The sequence below is a fragment of the Apiospora hydei genome (genome assembly GCF_038363865.1).
Source record: "Apiospora hydei strain CBS 114990 chromosome Unknown utg000005l_segment0_segment0, whole genome shotgun sequence".
Taxonomy (NCBI): Eukaryota; Fungi; Ascomycota; class Sordariomycetes; order Amphisphaeriales; family Apiosporaceae; genus Apiospora; species Apiospora hydei.
Window position 1 is genome coordinate 4,442,489 of NW_027117364.1, and position 17,399 is coordinate 4,459,887.

At 52.3% G+C, this 17,399-nt stretch overlaps 4 protein-coding genes across 4 annotated transcripts; 2 read left to right on the top strand and 2 right to left on the bottom strand.

The window, feature by feature from the left end:
* Positions 1-3,137: 3,137 nt before the first annotated feature.
* PG997_006863 (CBD9-like protein) lies at positions 3,138-4,474 on the top strand (the record flags this gene model as incomplete). Its single annotated transcript, XM_066811178.1, has 2 exons — positions 3,138-4,025; positions 4,097-4,474. Coding segments are annotated over 2 exons (1,266 nt in total), but the record flags the coding sequence as incomplete, so codon positions are not given.
* A 1,247-nt stretch (positions 4,475-5,721) lies between these two features.
* PG997_006864 (uncharacterized protein) lies at positions 5,722-7,005 on the bottom strand (the record flags this gene model as incomplete). The annotated part of the gene is made up of 3 exons (XM_066811179.1): positions 5,722-5,930; positions 6,070-6,511; positions 6,559-7,005. The coding sequence occupies 3 exons, from the start codon at positions 7,003-7,005 to the stop codon at positions 5,722-5,724; spliced, it is 1,098 nt and encodes a 365-aa protein (XP_066670102.1).
* Positions 7,006-11,184: 4,179 nt separating this feature from the next.
* Positions 11,185-11,991, top strand: PG997_006865 (uncharacterized protein; the record flags this gene model as incomplete). The annotated part of the gene is made up of 4 exons (XM_066811180.1): positions 11,185-11,208; positions 11,300-11,387; positions 11,719-11,801; positions 11,827-11,991. The coding sequence occupies 4 exons, from the start codon at positions 11,185-11,187 to the stop codon at positions 11,989-11,991; spliced, it is 360 nt and encodes a 119-aa protein (XP_066670103.1).
* A 2,603-nt stretch (positions 11,992-14,594) lies between these two features.
* On the bottom strand, positions 14,595-17,399 carry PG997_006866 (uncharacterized protein; the record flags this gene model as incomplete). The annotated part of the gene is made up of 2 exons (XM_066811181.1): positions 14,595-16,026; positions 16,084-17,399. 2 exons carry the CDS (start codon positions 17,397-17,399, stop codon positions 14,595-14,597), a joined length of 2,748 nt encoding a protein of 915 aa, XP_066670104.1.

The window sequence follows — 17,399 nt, forward strand, 5'->3', positions numbered from 1 at the left end:
GCACCATTTCGAATGCAGCCGTTCTGAGTGGTACCCTAAGGCGGTAGTTGGCGCAAGAAAATAGACGACGTCCCCCTCATCGCCGGACCCCAACCCCCCAGGGCCTAGAGCCACAGATTATGGTTTCCCGCTAGCTTATTAATTAGCCAATTTTCTTCCGTTTAACGTTAGGTTAATTGGCATACTCGAATCAAGGTCAGGGCGGCACTTGGAGTCCAGGCCTTACAAGTTACAGCCCGCCAGACGCAAGCTCTTTGCTGGATCGGGCATCGAGAGGGGACTCAACATTACCCAATGCGGACAATGAGAAATGGAAGCCTGGCCATTGGGCCAGGCTGAATTCCACCACTTTATCTTGCATTGCCTCTGAAACACTCTTGCCGGCTTGTCCTAGGTTAGGTTAATGTTGTTGTTGGTGTGTTTATCTATCTTGGCTATTGATGGGGGTTCTGGTACAGACTACAGTACACGAGATACTGTCCTTGTGTCGCAATGATAGATAGTAACAAAGGACTGGACGAATGACGACAGCATGCTGTCAGCCGGTTAGGGTGGTATTGTTTGGTGGGTTTGGCATGTTTGAGATCTTGCTCTTCTTCCTATTCGGCTACTACCTGCAGACTGCAGCATCATCCATCATCCATTCCCCTTATCTATTTGGAGAGGGGGTGACAGTGAGGGAAGGGAAGGGGGGAAAAAGGAACCTGCCCAATCGGGTCACTTCGCTTGTCCGATTTGGCATCACACCAAGATCTTGACGTGTTGCATCACGGCTACGATTCTACGAAAAGGAGTATTACAAACCTTTGACTAACACGCCGGGCCACGTATGGTCCTGTCCAGCCTGTGTAATGGATGGCGCATCGAGCGCGTTCCCATTTCTTGCCCGGCTTGCTTGCGCTGCATTGCATCTACATCTGTCTATCTGTCTGTCTGTCTTGGGCATGCCTCTTCGTGATGGGTGTCGATATGCATTGCATGCATATGCCAACGACTCCTTTTGTGGTCCTCAACTTCCCAAAGAAAGACAGGTCTCGGTGACAATGAAAGGGGGTTAAAGACAAGGATATTGCCAAAAGATAACGTCGGCGCTCGGGAGAGATCTCGCTTTTCCGTCGTCTGTACAGAAAACCCTCGGACGTTCTGTACTACGATGTACACCAGCCATCAACAATGACTCCATCGATCAATTTGGCGGTTCTTCGGTCCCGTCAGCCATCCTGCTGATATGGTTCTGAACCTGGAATCATCCGAATCCCACTTGGATGGGAGCTCCAGGAAGGTACCATTTTAGCAGATATCCATGACTAAATTGCACCAACTAGAAGGAAGGAACTTGAGGTAGTCTGTAGAGCACCTGCAAGCTGTCGAAATCCAGCTAATGACGGAGTACATGGAAGCCGAATCGTACCTGCCGGCTTGTTAGTGCGGGCTAGAAGCAACCAGGCAAGAACCCAATCTCGTCACATCAAACTTCGTCTGCTTCCTTCCTCAACCAACTCGGGCATTATCAAGTCGAGCCTACCGGGGCTTCATTGGCACCTTCCCGGACTTGTCTCTCATGCACCCAACACAGTTACAATTGGTCTCCTCGACGGGCCATTATTCATCGACAAGCGTCGGCGAAGCAGTGCAGGTAGCGAAGTCATGGAATTTGCAAGCGATGAGTAACTACCCATGCATGCGTGCACTTAAAGAGACATCAGCGTGCCGCCTATTTTCCCGCTGTTGCAAGATACTCAGCCGTGCACCTCTCGTCAGTCATGTACCCAGCAATTGGGCCATTCCCCGACTTGGCTGCCATTGACTTTCATCCCCATTCCTCTTGGCGCCTTCTCGAACCCTGGCTTTGCTGAAGCCGCATCAGCTTTGGTGGCTGAGCTAGTATTGCAACTCGAACTTGAAGTACCGCACATGTTCCCTCACAACAAGCGATTGAAGGAAGGAAACGACAGACGAGCCTAACCTAACGGCTATGGAGCATTTGAAATCACGACAGAAGTGTATTCAGCTTCCTAGCTCATTAGCGACGTGATGCTATGACGATCTCTATTCTTGGCGTCTATTCCTAAGCGTCCCGCCAATCAACTGTCTATCCACTCTTGGGATCATATACTCATCTGGGGAGGAGAATACAACCTCGCATCAAACTGGAGACTTCCGCACCGTGCAAGCGCACCCTGCCAACCGCGGACCCGTCCCAAACGTGGAAATCGTCTAAATCAAACACGGCAAACTCTATTGCGATGCCCTGTCGACGTGACCTCCACGAAAGATACCGCTGCGGCTACTACTTGGCTAACGTCAGGGCACGAGCCGAGACAGCCTTAGCCAGCAGGTAACAAGCCACCGCATGGGACTAGTTTACGTGGCCGGCCCATAACGCGCTTCGCGGGCTTCACGGACGTTACGGTGGCCGATCGTGCTAGTATCTAGGCAATAGGCTTGCTAAGGTACAGTAGAGACGACGGACAAGGTTTGGGGGAAACAAGGTGTGGTTGAGGTTCGGTCAGCAGCGCAACTGCAAGCGCAGATTGCCTTCCAGAATCCAAAACTAGAATCCGGGTGAACGCATGTTGACAAGGCCGGCGGCACCTTGGCACGTGTCTCTGCATGTGTACTGCATCTTCGGTCTCTCGCTTGGCCTGCCTGCCGCCTACCTGTCTGATGTTGCCCATGCCTGTCTCAGTTGCCGATCTAATCGCTTCGACTTGTCTACATACTCGAGTACGAAGCAGGTACCTCCTCCCATCCAAGTCCGTCCGCCGTGGCTGGACCATGGGGATGTTTTGCGCCGACCAAAAACAAAAGTCAATGGGCTTGGCATCGCTAATGGTTGTCATTCCTGGCGTGCGTCCTTATTAAATGCCCGGCCACATCCCCATCGGCATTGCTTTGCTTTCCCTCCCGACCTAATGTCTATAGTATGAATCTGTGATCACTAAGAAGCAGCAGCCTAACATGTTCTCTCTTCGACGATCCGCGGTTTTGTGTAAGTCATTATCTTTGTACACCCTCTTCATTATGCCTCCATGACTCGGATACACACCCACTGGACCGTGACAGCAACTGCACTTCACTTCTGCTGCCCATGCGTTGCTGCTGTACTGATAACTAGCTAACCCTTTCCCGCAGCCGCGTTCGCCTCCTATGCCGCTCTCATCCACGCTGCCACGCAGCAGACGTGTCCGACGACCGACGTCTGCTTCGCCGTCGGAGTGCCCGAGGCGTCGGCCAGCTCCGGCTCGGGCAACATCTACTTCCAGATCTCGGGCCCGACTAGTTACTCGTGGATCGCCCTGGCCACGGGCACGCGCATGGCCGACTCCAACATGTTCGTTATGTACCAGGATGGCGCCGGCAATGTGACCATCTCGCCGCGCCAGGGCACCAACCATCAGATGCCCGTCGAGGACACGAGCAGCACCGCGGCCAAGCTGACGCTGCTCGCGGGTTCGGGCGTCGTGGATGGCGGCAAGACGATGCGCGCCAACGTGGCGTGCTCCAACTGCAACTCGTGGGCCAACGGCGGCTCCATGCCGCTGAGCTCCTCGTCCACGCCCTGGATCGCGGCGTGGAAGGCGGGCGATTCGCTTGCTACGACGGACAAGGACGCTTCTATCAGTCGTCATGATGACTACGGATCTTGGTCGTACGATCTGACCAAGGCGACCATCTCGAGCGACTCGAACCCCTTCATCAACGCGCAGCAGGGTGGTGGCAGCGGCAGCGGCAGCGGCAGTGGCTTCGGGCCTAACGGCAGCAGTGGAGTACCTGGCGGTAGTGGGCCCGGTGTTATTCCCTCGGGCGGCGGCTTCAGCAGCGCCCGCGACGAGATCACGAGGCTGCAGCGGGCCCACGGCATCATCATGGCCCTCGTCTTTGTCGTTCTGTACCCCGTCGGCTCCATCCTCATGCCGCTGCTGGGTAACTGGATGGCCCATGGCGCGTTCCAGTTCTTCAACTTTATCTTGATGTGGGCCGGGTTCGGTCTTGGATACGTGCTCTCTCAGAAGACTTTCATGGTACGTCGTGTTTTGGTATTATCATGGTTACGTACAAGAAGAGATACTAACAACTATCTGCAACCACACAGGGCTTCCGCGAAACCCACACCGTCTTCGGCACCGTCATCGTCTGCCTCATGGTGCTGCAGCCGATCGGCGGCTACCTGCACCACATGTACTACGTCAAGCACCAGCGGCGCGGCGCCGTCTCGCACGTGCACATCTGGTACGGCCGCGCCCTCATGATCCTGGGCATCATCAACGGCGGCCTCGGCATCGAGCTCGTGCGCAACAACGCCGGCGGCGGCACGGGGCTCATCGTGGCGTACTCGGTCGTCGCGGGCGTCATCGGGCTGCTGTATATCGCGGTCAAGGGGTTCACCAGCTTCCGCAAGCGGCGCGGGGGCAGGCTTGAGGGGTCGGGGGCTTATCCGGTTAGGAGGAAGGAGATGAGCAATGCTTCTTGATCGGTCGGGTGATAGATTGCGAGGAATCAATGGCGGGTGGTTGTAGTCTAGTAGAATAGGGTGGTGTTGTATGTACATGTCATTTATACCAGACAGCGTTGAGGTGTGCGTGCGATCTGGGGCAGGTACCTGGAGTTCAGATTACCTATTTACATGTTTAGCTTGCCACGAATGCTCAATGCTATGAGAGGACTTTCATGATTGGTACTTGCTTCTTCTACTGTGAACCGAGGAACTGGTGGGGTCGATTTGGATGTGCCGTGCGGCTCATCAAGGATTGACCGGCCGGGATGATAGATAGCGTGATGCAAGCTAAAGTGCATGCCGCATGTCTTACTAATCGGCTCCGGCACGTCCGGACGGCATCGTCCAGGCCGCACGGTATGGGTAGTGGCATTTCGGAATGCCTGTCATGCTTGGTAGCTTGAACACCAACGTCTCGGGGCCGGGATGTCGATAACCAATCACTCGTCTAAACACATTTCATGGCCCAGGTTGGATAGGCAGATCTAGTGACCATCATCGCCATCAAGGATTGCATATCGTATCGACGAATATCACCTTTCTTTTTCTTTGCATCATTGCCGGGTCGGTGGGCGGGTCAATCGGTGTATCCCGAGTTTCCAAAAGAAGGAGATAAACGCCGAGTTCCGTGATGTTGGGAGCATGGATGGATATCTGGCGATGGAGAGGGGATGTTCGGCACCGACGACCATCGAGGTATATAAAACGAATTCTCACAGTCTCTTCCTTCTGAGTAGAGTGACCCTCCAATCGCCGTATTTCGTTTGTTTGGAAAGACTTCCGGTTTCATAACATCAGCTCAAACGAAACGAGAGGGTAAGGTTGGAAACATCTACGTTTTCCCGGATGGGCCTCAGGACTTCGAGGATCAAGTGTGTTCCCTTTCGTTTGAACTTGGCGAAATATAACACACCCAATCTCGGTATCTCCACGATACTTTTCCTTTCCTGAAACAACAGTATCGTCGTTTTGGTGGCGCACGGGAGGCTGGCAGGGGCTCCGCGGCCGTGGTCTTGGGGCTGTGGTGTTGCAACGGTACGGTTTGATCTGATCTGATCTGGTTTCCCTGATCGTGCCGGATCGAAAAGACTCGGGCTTGGCCCTCATTGGGGTGGCATATATATAAGCCGGCCGTTCGACAGTCGGCGTTCCCTCGAACGTGCTTACATATTTCCCATCATTGTACATAATCTAATATCGTTATCCGTGTGATCCTAATATTATTATACATCAGCAAAAATAATCATTAGTAGCTGTTCCTTTGGTCGACGAAGTCCAAACCCAACCTCCGCGTCAGTTCCTGTTCCTCCAGAGCTAACATGCATCTGTCGTCGCTCTTCTCCCTCTTCGCGGTGGCGGTGGCCGTGACCGTGGCCCAGAGCCAGAACCAGACGGCCAGCGGGCCGCAGATGTTCCCCGCTGGCGTCGAGTCCTGTGATAACGGAGGGTATGTCTTTCTTTCCTTCCTTTTTTCCCAATGTCCCAAGCAAGTTCTGGCTGGATATATATCAACGATGAAGCTGACGTTCTGCTCTCTTTGCAGGAGCGATGTTGCGTGCCGCTGTGACGACGGTAAGTAGTGCCTCTCTTGCGAAGGGGGTTTCGGCGCGGCGAGTGGACAGGAAGAGAGATCCAAGAGACGATGGGTGATACGTCATCCTCAATCCTCGTGTCAACTTTTCTCTCTGCTTTCGCGAGACGAAATTGTTTGGCTGTTATTCTAACGGGCGGTGGCTGCATCCAGGAAACTGCTACATGCGTGGCGCCGATGAAGACTGCAACCTTCCTGTCGGCCAGCTGGTTAAGTGTGACGAGTTCTATGACATGTCGGACTAGAACTTGGGGTCTGATGCTGCTTTTTTCCTGCTTCTGCGTTTGGCCGGAAGATTGAGATGGTGGGAAGTCGATGGTGGCTTCGTATGGGGAATAGGGGAAGGGCAGTGGGCACTGTCGGCGCTCGATGTCAGCAATCTCGTTCGTTGTATATACATGGGACTGATCTTCTGTACATACCTGGTTGGCGCGTTGTATATATGTATGCTCTATTTGGTCCTCGATACCGCTGCTCTGTTGAGGTTTCCTTGTCCCGTGTCGATATCCGTGTAGGCTGATAGAGGTCGCCATTCTCTGTCCCATGAACCCTCTTCGCTTTGAAATGGTGTTTCCGAGCAGCCCCCGTTTTCTGTCCAAAGTAAAATGCCGTCTGAGCTTCGCGGAATCCCTTGTGCTCGGAATGGTATGTGTGGAGTACCGTCTGTTGATGTGTGCGGTGCAGCCGCCTGCGACTTTCCGTAGCCTGTTCCTCGGGCCAACAAGTATTTCGTAGCAAGCGAGGGGTCGTAAGCAAAGGAAAGACGGTATTTATTGGTGTGTTTGGCCAGATGTTGAGCGGGATTCTCTTGCGGCGTGTCGAGCCCCTGACCCGTAGACCTGCCGATGAGACGGTGGGTGTGCTGGAGCCATGGCGTTGCCGTGATGACGAATGTGCTGAACCATGTGGAATGCATTATTTATCATATGGTCTCGTTTGAAGTGTGATACTGCCAGCGTTGTGCCTCGAAAACGGATGGACTGAACATGCCAACGTGGTGTTGTGTAAGGGTTTGCTTTCATGGTGACTCGAAAGGTTCCCATATCTGATTTATGTTGATTTGGAGATATGATGAAATATTCTTTTAAGCCTCTGATGTATTGTTAGGGATGGATAAATGGACTTCTGAGCTACCTTGGGTTTGTAGAGAATCTTGGCATTGCCCTTAAGCAACCTCTCAGGGGAGGCGGTATGGTGGTCCCCATGGAAGAGAACACAAGCAATTAATCAACCACAAGGATACCTTATGTATCGTAGAATAGAATAATTTAGTAGCAATTCCAGTGTATGTGAAGGCGGATAGGCAAGTAGGCAGGCAGTAAGTCAGCCAGCAGTAGTGGTCTCCAGCACCCCCAGTGTCCCCCTCCCTCCCACTGTAACAATCAAACTGGAAGCCATTCACAGGTACCCAAGTACAATCCGATAGCTACAGCCTCAGGCAAGCTCCCATCGGCAATAGGAGAGCTCGGCTAATTGCTCGGGAAAACCGGAAGGAGGCCTAATAGGTGCCAGTAGCAGGATGATTTCCCAAGCCGAGCGATCCCTCCACTGAAATCGTAACTTGATGGCCAGATGAAATACAACGAGTGACTCAGCTAGCATCTCCGACAGGCCCCTCCACTGAAGCCTGACTTGAGGGGGAGAGTCGCCAAGGTTCTTTCTCGATCCCGGGTCGTGCCTCACACAGCCTTCCCGGGTGCTCTTTTTGAAGTTTTTTGCTGCCGTGCTATAGGCTTCACGAATGCGGTCCTGTAATTTTTTACGAGTTTTAACTAATTTTTGGAGGTTGTTTTGGCATTAAATGTCTTATTGCGTGCGCCCATATCTGGTGCTGGCTGTGATGATATCTTGGTGTCTTTTGGGTGAGCTGCACCCCAGACCGTCACCTACCTTTTATTCCTCCCGATGCACGTACCCAAACTGCTTATGCACCCCAGTACGTACGTACATTTTATTCATCTGTTCTCGAGATGCCAATCGGCGTGCTGTGACGGCATAATAGGTACGCAATCCCTGCTGGACCTCAGCAGCCGGGCCATGTCTTGTATCTGCAGTTGGTTTGCCTCTTCCCGAGATACAAACCCACTAACAGTGCTCATAACCACATCTGCATCATATTCTACTTGGAATTTATCATGCTTGAAGCTCTCACCAACACCAGCTGGCCAGGCTTGTAAGTGTAGCTATGCCCATTGTTTACTTACAAACAGCCATCATCTCACCACGCAATGATATGGGAGTCGCAGACACCAACTAACTGGGGGCATTCTCAAGCTTCAACCGATTACAAGCCTTCCGTTTCGACACGCAGCATTACAGGTCTCTTGCAATTGAGGTCCCAATGGCAATGATTATATGATATGCTCCAACGACGTCCCCTAGCTTTTGGGCGGCCCACCCTGATCGCCGCTAGATGATTAGCGGCGATCACCACAACGCACACGACCAATGGCATGTAAGACCTTGACCTCCTTTTGCTTTTCTTGTAGTTATGCTCATCTTAAAAAGATGATGCTGGACACGTTGGTGCCTCGTGAAACGGCCTGGGTCATATTTCCGCCTGAACTAGTCCATTTACAAGGGGGGGCGCTGGACAGTGGGTGTCCTGGTGAGCCTCTCTCATATTACAGATTAATATTTCTTGATACTTGTCGAACCACGCATATGCATTGGGGAGCCAAGATGAGGAGGTTTGTTTGGTGACATTTTTCGAGAAAAGGCATGGAGAGTACCGCGGTTACCCAATCTGCTCATAGTCCAAGGGGTAGGGATTCCAGTAGCCAGTTGTCAGGCCTAACTCGGAACCACTTGGTATCTCGTGGCAGCATTTAGTTTCCAATGTTATACGTACACTGAAATGAGAAATTAGAAGTCGGATTCAACGCATCTTACAGGAGCCAATCTTGACTTGGGAGCCTGTGCAACAGATTTACGAGCCACCCATATTCGAGAGTTGGGAGACCAAAATGGGGGTTAGCTCGTACATCTCACGTCTGCCATGTGGAGTCCCATCAGATTCCTCGATTTTGAACATAGAACTTCCGTGGTGGAGGTTTCATCAGAGACGGACGAGCATTCGAGCATTCCAATTCGTAAAATTCGTTATGGGGAAGGTCATGGTCTGAATAATTTGTCTTATCTCCTGTGTTCTGGCTGCACCAGCTGTTATGTCGCCTAACCTTCGAGACGCACAATCTGATTCAATCATAACTGTTCAAGTCCAGCGCCAGATACCACCGAAGCCGACATTATCTGGCGGACTGATATGCGAAGGCTGACGTGACGTAACCAAACATTGAGAAAACGGCATGAAGGTTGTCAAGCCAGCAGCCGTGGCGAATATTGGTGACAAAGTCTCAGGCAAAAAGCCATCGCGGCCTTGGTTTGATCTCCCTACAATCATTATAGATCTCGTGACCTTTACATCTCCTGCGATAGGTTCATGTGTGGTAGAAAGTTGGGCGTGGAGAGAGTGAGAGCCGGCGTGATGAGAATGATGAACTGGGTGAATGGCAGTGGACTTTCTCACTTAGTCATCTACACTCTGCTCATGGCGCAGAACGAGTAGAGACTAACAACCAGTATCTGGTCTCATTTAGGATGCATAGGAACAAGTGCTGTCAACGATCAATGAACCAATAGGGGCGAACCCCGGTCATCCAATCAGGATTCCTGCAAAAGGTTCCCAGTGAGACTCTTTGGACTGTAGAAGTGAACAACACAAATTGAAGTTTGATATTAGATTGCATACATGCAGAGAGAACGTGGAACCACTCCTGTTCGATCACAGCTACAAGCAGGAAGAGTCCGTGAGAGTGACCGGCAATTGGGTGCACAGTTCAAGCACCGGTCCGGGGCTTCATGCCCTTTCCTAGAATGGAATCGGTTTCTATCTTGTCCATATGCGATAAGTCAACTCCCAACAGAAGGAAAAACGACAACGCGTCGTGGCCAATGGCTTCTCGGACCTGATCACACCGTCAAGTCGGGGAAAGCAATGGCGGTGTAAACTGACCTCCCAAACGTGCCTTGTTGTTAATGGTCCAAAGGCAATCCAGTTGCATCAACACATGGTGAGCCCTGGCTATCAGCAGCAAGGCATAAACCGGGCCATTGGACTACCAGGAAGTCCTCATATCAGAAACGATAACAACAGTATCAGCTAGTCACAGTCCATGTTGACACTCGGATCCCAAAGTGAAGAGGGGGAGGGGGCTTGCTTTCCCAGACCCCAATACCCGGTACCAGACCCACTTGAGAGGCGGTTGTTGACCATCAATGCACATGCAAGTAAAGTGAAGTACCTACAGAGCAGTCTGGGGGACACCATGGACAGCGCTTAATGAGTCACCAAGACCGTCAGGGTTTTGTTGACTTGAAAGAAGCCAAGCTTGACGGGAACTAGGCGAAGGTTCCAAGAATTTGAAAGGCACAGCACAACACGAGGGCAGAGGACCTGCTGACCGCTAGAGAAGGCCTTGTTTTAGCCAAGCTCCGTCATGGACCTAGCGGGATGATGCTATGGCTGGCCGCCATGATCAGGTGTTTGTGGTAGCTCCTAAATGGAATTGACTAGGTAAGATGTTCGGGTGTAGTGTTGATATCATCGAAAGTTGAAGCAGATATTATGAATAATCGTAAGATAGATCAACAAGTACGTTGGTCGAATTGATCATGACCACTATCAGCAAGTTTGAGTGCGGTTGGTCTATTCACGTGACCTCAGTCTTGGCATGCGAGGTTGGAGAAAACAGAAGGTCCAAGCTTCTTTCTCCAGGTTGTGAGGAGCTGAGCGAGAGAGAGCTTTTATTGGGCAAAGTGGGCTGGCTGGTCGGTGGTGGGTGCACACTGCACAGTGAGCGACCTCTGCAGTGAGTGGGCGAGTGAGTGAGTGAGGAATGGGCAAAGTAGGAAGGCCGTCCGTCCAATTTTCCCCGAAGCGCCGAGCAGCCGCAAAAACCTCAACCTGCCGACCACTTCACCTCCAACTAATCCTCGCCCATCATCACCACCCATCCCCCACACATCCTCACCGACGACCACCCGTCGACCACACAGTCAATTGAGCATATCCCTCTCTCCTCCATCCATCAAAATGCTCTTCCAACTCAGACCCTCGGTATGTCCAGCCCAATGGCAATGCCCCCGCCCCCAGTCAATTGATGCACCTCCGACCAAAGAGACACTAACCAGTTTTTGTCGCTCTGCAGACTGCCAGGTCGGCCGCCAGTGCCATCACCCGTGTTGCCCGCATCAATGCCACCAGAACCTTCATCGCCCCTACTGTCTCGCGACGAGGTACGTTTGGAATTGCCACTCTCTTTCTTTTCCGGGGAACGAAGCACCAGTCGGAGGTTGCGTATGGGAATGAGTGGACGACATCATAGAGCTCGGAAGTCAATTGCTTCCTTTCGCCGAGCTCCGAACGTCGAAAATCAAGATTTTTCATTTCACCATTCGCAAACCCCGTCATCGCAGCCGAGATATCGGCCCTCGACTACACTATATTTGTCCCAGCAAGCCCAGCGACGACCATGTCTTCATGCAATCCCACTCCGACTTGCTCTGATGGAAAATTCTTGCCACTTTCTGCAGACACAGTTTGACTAACACATGACTTTCCGTATAGCCGACTTCGTCCAAGAGCTGTACCTGAAGGAGCTCAAGGCCTACAAGCCCACCCCCGTCAAGGACTCCGATGCCGTCGGCCAGGTCGCCACATTCTCCGCCCCCCAAGACCCCCAAGTCCCCCGAGGAGGCCGACCTCGCCAGCAACCTGAAGGACTACGAGACTATGGCCGTCGAGGTTGAGGGTCAGGAGACCGCTGCCCCCGGCTCCGCCGCGCCCGTCGTTGAGGACTGGCTCGAGGAGGAGGAGGAGGAGACCGCGGCCGCCCACTAAATTCGAAATTCTCTCGCGAGCATTGTCGATTAAAATCGAGCACTTTACACGCTGGGGAATCCGAATTGAGTAGTGGTTTGTTTGCGAATGCATAGAAAGCGAACATGGTTCCTTAGACGGTACGAAACGGGGAAAGGCAGATGGTCGATCAATATTTTACGATCACATATGTGCTTCGATGGCAAAGACAATACAAATAGCCGCCGTATGGCAGGGCGAGTTGGAGAGGCAGGAAAGGAAGGAAGAGGATGATATCTTTTGAGGAAAAGAAGTGTAATCCTTGTACATTTACTCCAGGATCGCTGTTGCTGAATCCGACATGAAACCAACTTCTGGTACCATCTTGTACCCAATGATGTCGTAATCGTCCAACATCCAGCAAAATGTGATCGCCACAGGATATGTTCGTGTCAATGCGGTACACTTCGTTCCAGGGATGGGAATAAGGGTATGCCAAAAGTGCTATGGTGTATGCAAGTCCGCTTGGGAAAGCATGCGTGCTGATACTTGCCCACAGGGGGAACAACCCCAACCTCTCGCTTGTGCCACCGCGCAACCTGAGGAAACTGAGAAGGTGGTAAACGTTCCTCGGAGGAGGGACAGATGGATTGATATGCCATTAGTAGTCCCAAAGTGAGATAGGATACGTCACAGGTCGATGCCAAAGTCCCCAATGCAACTACGCCAAATGATGGCTTTGACATGCCATTAAGTGATAGCCGGCGCCAGCTTCTGCCTTCTCGGTGGTATATTCTCCTACCCAATCCGTCCTGGCCAAGCCCGTGTCGATGGGGAAAGGGGAGACGGACAGAGGCGAGAATGAGCAGAAGTGCCAGAACCGGACACAGAGGCGTGGGAACAGGCAGAGGTGCGCCGCACCAGGTCTCCAAACGCGGACGCTTGACCTTGAAGGCGGGCAGCATGCATTTCTTCTCAATTGAAAACTTTCCCAGTGCTCAATAACACGAGAGATCGCATCGTCTCTGCGCAAACACGGTTCATGGATGGATATTTCTTCAACTAGGAATCACTGACGGTGTATCTTTCCCGTCTTGAGACCACGGCATTCCAACTGCATACACCCTTTTGGGGCCGCTGTTACCCCAAGTGTAGGCAATAGGGGAAAGAAGGAGGCGGGAGAATGGGAGATGGAAATAGATAACTGCCTCGAAAGACTCCCTTCTTTCCCCCTCTTCATTGGGTTTCCTATCTCCCATGAAGAAGGAACAGCACTTAAGATTTAAGAACACAGAGACTTTGCCCCTTCTTCGTCTTTTCCTTCTCCTTCTCCTGTCCGGAGCTTGTGCCGTTCCTTCCTCTCCTTTCCCTTCGTCTCCCGCCCTTTCACAGCCACCGAAGAGGCCACAGAAGAGTGCTCCTGTTTGTGTACCCTGCCTGATTCCGTGGTCCCTCCAGAAGGGGTGGCAAATGGGAGAAAAGGGGGGGAAGAGACGGGGACTCGCTCCCCTGCCCAGTGGCATTGGCCAGTTACGTGCGTGATTAGCCAGTCATTTGGTTCCTGGTATCAGGGAGGTAGAAAATAAGAAAGGACGCGAGAAGCTTAATAGTTGGTCTGTCAAATACTGCAGAAGTTGAAAAGCGTGAACACTCGCTCGTCTAGCTACATGTACATAGGTGACCAGACACTGGTTCATACCATCATCATATCCAAGACTGTTCTGCTATCTCTACCACCATTTCGCAGGCAATCTCCCCTAGCCCCTTACGTCCTTTTCTTCCTCCTACTGGTGCTTGTTTTCATTCTAGCTCACCCGTCATCCAGCTATCATTATTTCCCCGTCAAAGGGACTGGGCGCCCGTCACTAGGGTTCAATTACCTTGCATATCGGAAAAGATCAATATGTCACAAAGAAAGGTAACCATTCAAGCACAGTCAAGATGTTCTGATACAAACAGGGGGTTAATGCTCTTCATAATATTATCACTCCATCACATGTACAAACATCATGGCATAGCGACATTAGGTAGATAGAATCTTGATATATTTGAGTTTTACTATCTATCAAGAACTTATTAGGTGAATCCACCAGGAGCCATCATACCACGGGCGCGTTTGCTCGACACTGTTCAGCAATCTGTCAGATGGCCGGCCCGTGTCAGGCCGGAACCACACGTGTCCCAGCGGCGCCACCGGTTCTGATGCTGGAGACAGCATCAACGCTTCTCAATGTCATGTTCGTTGAGAAGTTGGCCTGGAGGAAACGGACTTGCACTCTCGACGGGGGTTCAAGGACCCAGGCACCGACGAGAAGGGCAAGCATGGCTGGGCAGCTTTGGCCTGCCAACACGACACAATCCTGCATTTCAACATCATTGTCATGCAACGTGCTTTTGCTTGCGTAGCATTCTGTATGTGCCATTATTCCTCATATTTGCAAGACCTAACGCCTTTCAACCTTTCCACCATCCACTGGTGGCAGTGTTATACCCCATGCAACAATAGCCGGCTGATGCAATGATGCAGATCGTTATGAAATTTTTATCACAGACTGCTGGAAGAACGTCAAGGACCGTTGACAAAACCAAGACTCGCCCCGAAAACCAAATCAGGTGCATGGATATAGATAGGGCCTGGCAGCCCCTCACATATCGAAGTGCGAATTACCAAAAGGCTCGTCATGTCCCCCCGTTCGTACAATGCCGCTCATGCGGTTGTTTGCTTTTCGAAGTTCATTTTCGTCGAGGTCGTCCCAGTCATTATCCCGACGATCGGCATCCATTTCGTCATCATCGTAGCGCCCACCGAAGTGGTCGTCCAACGCGTTGTCATCAACAAAGGTGAAGCCCTGGAAGTGGGCCTGTGTCGTGGGAGAAAGCGGCGTGGAGTTCGCGAAGCCCGTCGAGAGTGCGTGGGCTCTTTCATTAAGGGAACCAGCCTGGCCCATTGCGTTTGTGAACTCGGGATCGAAATAAGACACGTCCGTCTCCGACTTCAACTTGGGCTTAAAGGGCGGGGTGATGAGCTTCTTGGCCAAGGCCTCCCAGTCGACATCGGCAAAGAAGGGATGTCGCTTCAACTCATGCGCGTCCTCGACGGCCCCCAGACGATGCTTGGGGTTCCTGTTCAACAGCCCCTTGACGAAATTCCTGCCCTCCTGCGACAACGTATCTCGGGGGAAACGAACTTTACCAAACGCAATGTTCTTGTACATTTGTTGGGTATCCTCCGCGTAAAAGGGACTCCAGCCGCAGCACATCTCAAACACCAAAACGCCCAACGACCAGAAGTCCACCATCTTGGTGTATCCAGCCTCGTCCAACAGAACCTCGGGCGCTAAATACTCGGTGGTTCCACAGAAAGTGTTCGTCGTGTCGTTCTTGGTCAAGTTGGCTTTCGAAAGCCCGAAATCACAAAGGGCGATGTGTCCGTTGGCGTCCAACAGAATGTTTTCGGGCTTGAGATCGCGGTACACAATATCGTTTTTGTGAAGGTGTTGTATGGCCAGGATCAGCTCCGCAATATAAAATTTGGCCCTCTTTTCGTCAAAACGGCCTTCTTTCTGTAGATGCCAGAATAGCTCGCCTCCAGACATATAGTCGGTGACCAAGAAAAGATCTCCAGAAGTCTGGAAAGAGAACTTGAGCCCCACGATGAAGGGCGATTCCGCCATGGCCGTTCGCACCAAAATGTTTCTTTCGCCGACTGTGTGCGCAACCTCTTTCTTTTGCACAATGACCTTCTTTGACAAGACCTTCATAGCGTATATGCGATTCGAGTCCTTCTTCCGAACTTGGTAAACTTGTCCGAATGTGCCCTTGCCAATCAGCCTGAGGATCTGGAAGTCTTCAGGTCCGTAATGCTTCTTATCGGAATGCTGGAAAATCGTTTCGACGTAGATTTCACCCGTGGGTGCGTTTTCTTCCATGGTGTCGGCGTGGCCCTTCAGAGGGAACCATCCCCTGACAGGGATCTCCTTGGTGGCCTGGAAATCGATGTGTCCCAGGAGATCCTCCCCGTTTACACCGTGGTCATATACTGAGACGTCCACCGACATGTCCGTGTCCACGACGTCACTGGAAAATGTTAGTTGACCTGCTGCTTCACATTGGTTAGCATTGGGATAGACTTACAAGAGTGCCTCGGCATCCCATTTAGGGCTGGTGAAAGAACGTCTCGGGCGATTTCGGAACGCATGCTGGTCAGACATGCTCGTGCTACTGCTTTGTCGACTTTTCATGGGAATAGCCATTGGGCGACCGGAATCACTGGTTTGTCTCTGAATTGGGACGCCTCCTACTCCAGGCGGGGGTGCGTTCGCTTCGTCCTCATCCTCGAAAGTTCTTGGACCTGGTGAAATGAGCTCATTCCGCTGGAAGACGGCCACAACGTATGGATCTCGGCTCTTGCGCAGGCCTCGACCTTCCAGGATTTTGATAATGAGTTTCCCCTTCTGCGTTTGGAGCCCAGAGCTGCCGCTACCTCCGCTCTTCTCAGATACGGGGGTTTCGCGACCGCTGGCTGCCTCCGCCACATCCCCGTTGCTCTGCGACTGAGAGCTCTCCGAGCGCGAAAGCGGCTCAGGCTTGGCGGGGGGCTGTTGTGTGGAAGAGAGGGCTCGCGTGGGCGTGGATGGGCCACTCTTATTCGCGGCAACATTTGTTAGCTTCTTAAGCCGATCAACAGAAACGGACTTGGATGAAAGAGGACCAGCAGAATCCAAAGAAGGGCGGGATCCGGAAGGAGGACTGGGGGTGGTGGTGTTGGTGGTGGTGGTAGAAGCAACGCAGCCGCTGGGGTTGGACAAGTGGGTCGCATGGACAGACGAGGCGGTGACGACATTGGTAAGGGGACTGGCCAAGCTCGCTCTGCGGGACTGCATCTGGGCAAGTTCCGAGATCGACTTCTTCTGGCTTGTGTGGGCTTGGGAACCAACGTCAAAGCTGCCTCTCGATGACACACCCCCGGCATCACTGCCCACCTCGCTCAACCTCACGCCCGTCTCCGATGGGGTTTTGGAACAGGGCGGCGTGGGGTAAGGGTTGGTTTGTGATTGGGAGGCTGCCGGCTGTGAGGACTCGGCTTCTGCCGGCGGCGTTACTCTCTCATGAGGGAGGAGAGGTAAAGCCTCGGATGCGGAGTCCTTGTCATCTGTGCTGGGCAGTGGTTCCGGCACAGTGGTCTTCTTATCGGCATCCTTCTCTTCCTGATGCGGGGCAGGAGAGGCGTCTTCAGTTTCTCGTGCTCGGGAGGTGGAGGGCGTACGAGAAAAGAAATTCAAGGAGGAAGAACCAACCTGGCTGAAATAACTCATGATACCCGGTAGCCTCTTGTCCTGTAGGTCGGGCTGCGGTGTTGCAATGCCTGACCGGGGAGTATCAGACCCTATCTGGTCTCCACTTTCCTCATCTCCCGCGCTTTGCCTGGGTTTATCGTTAGAGCCAGCCAT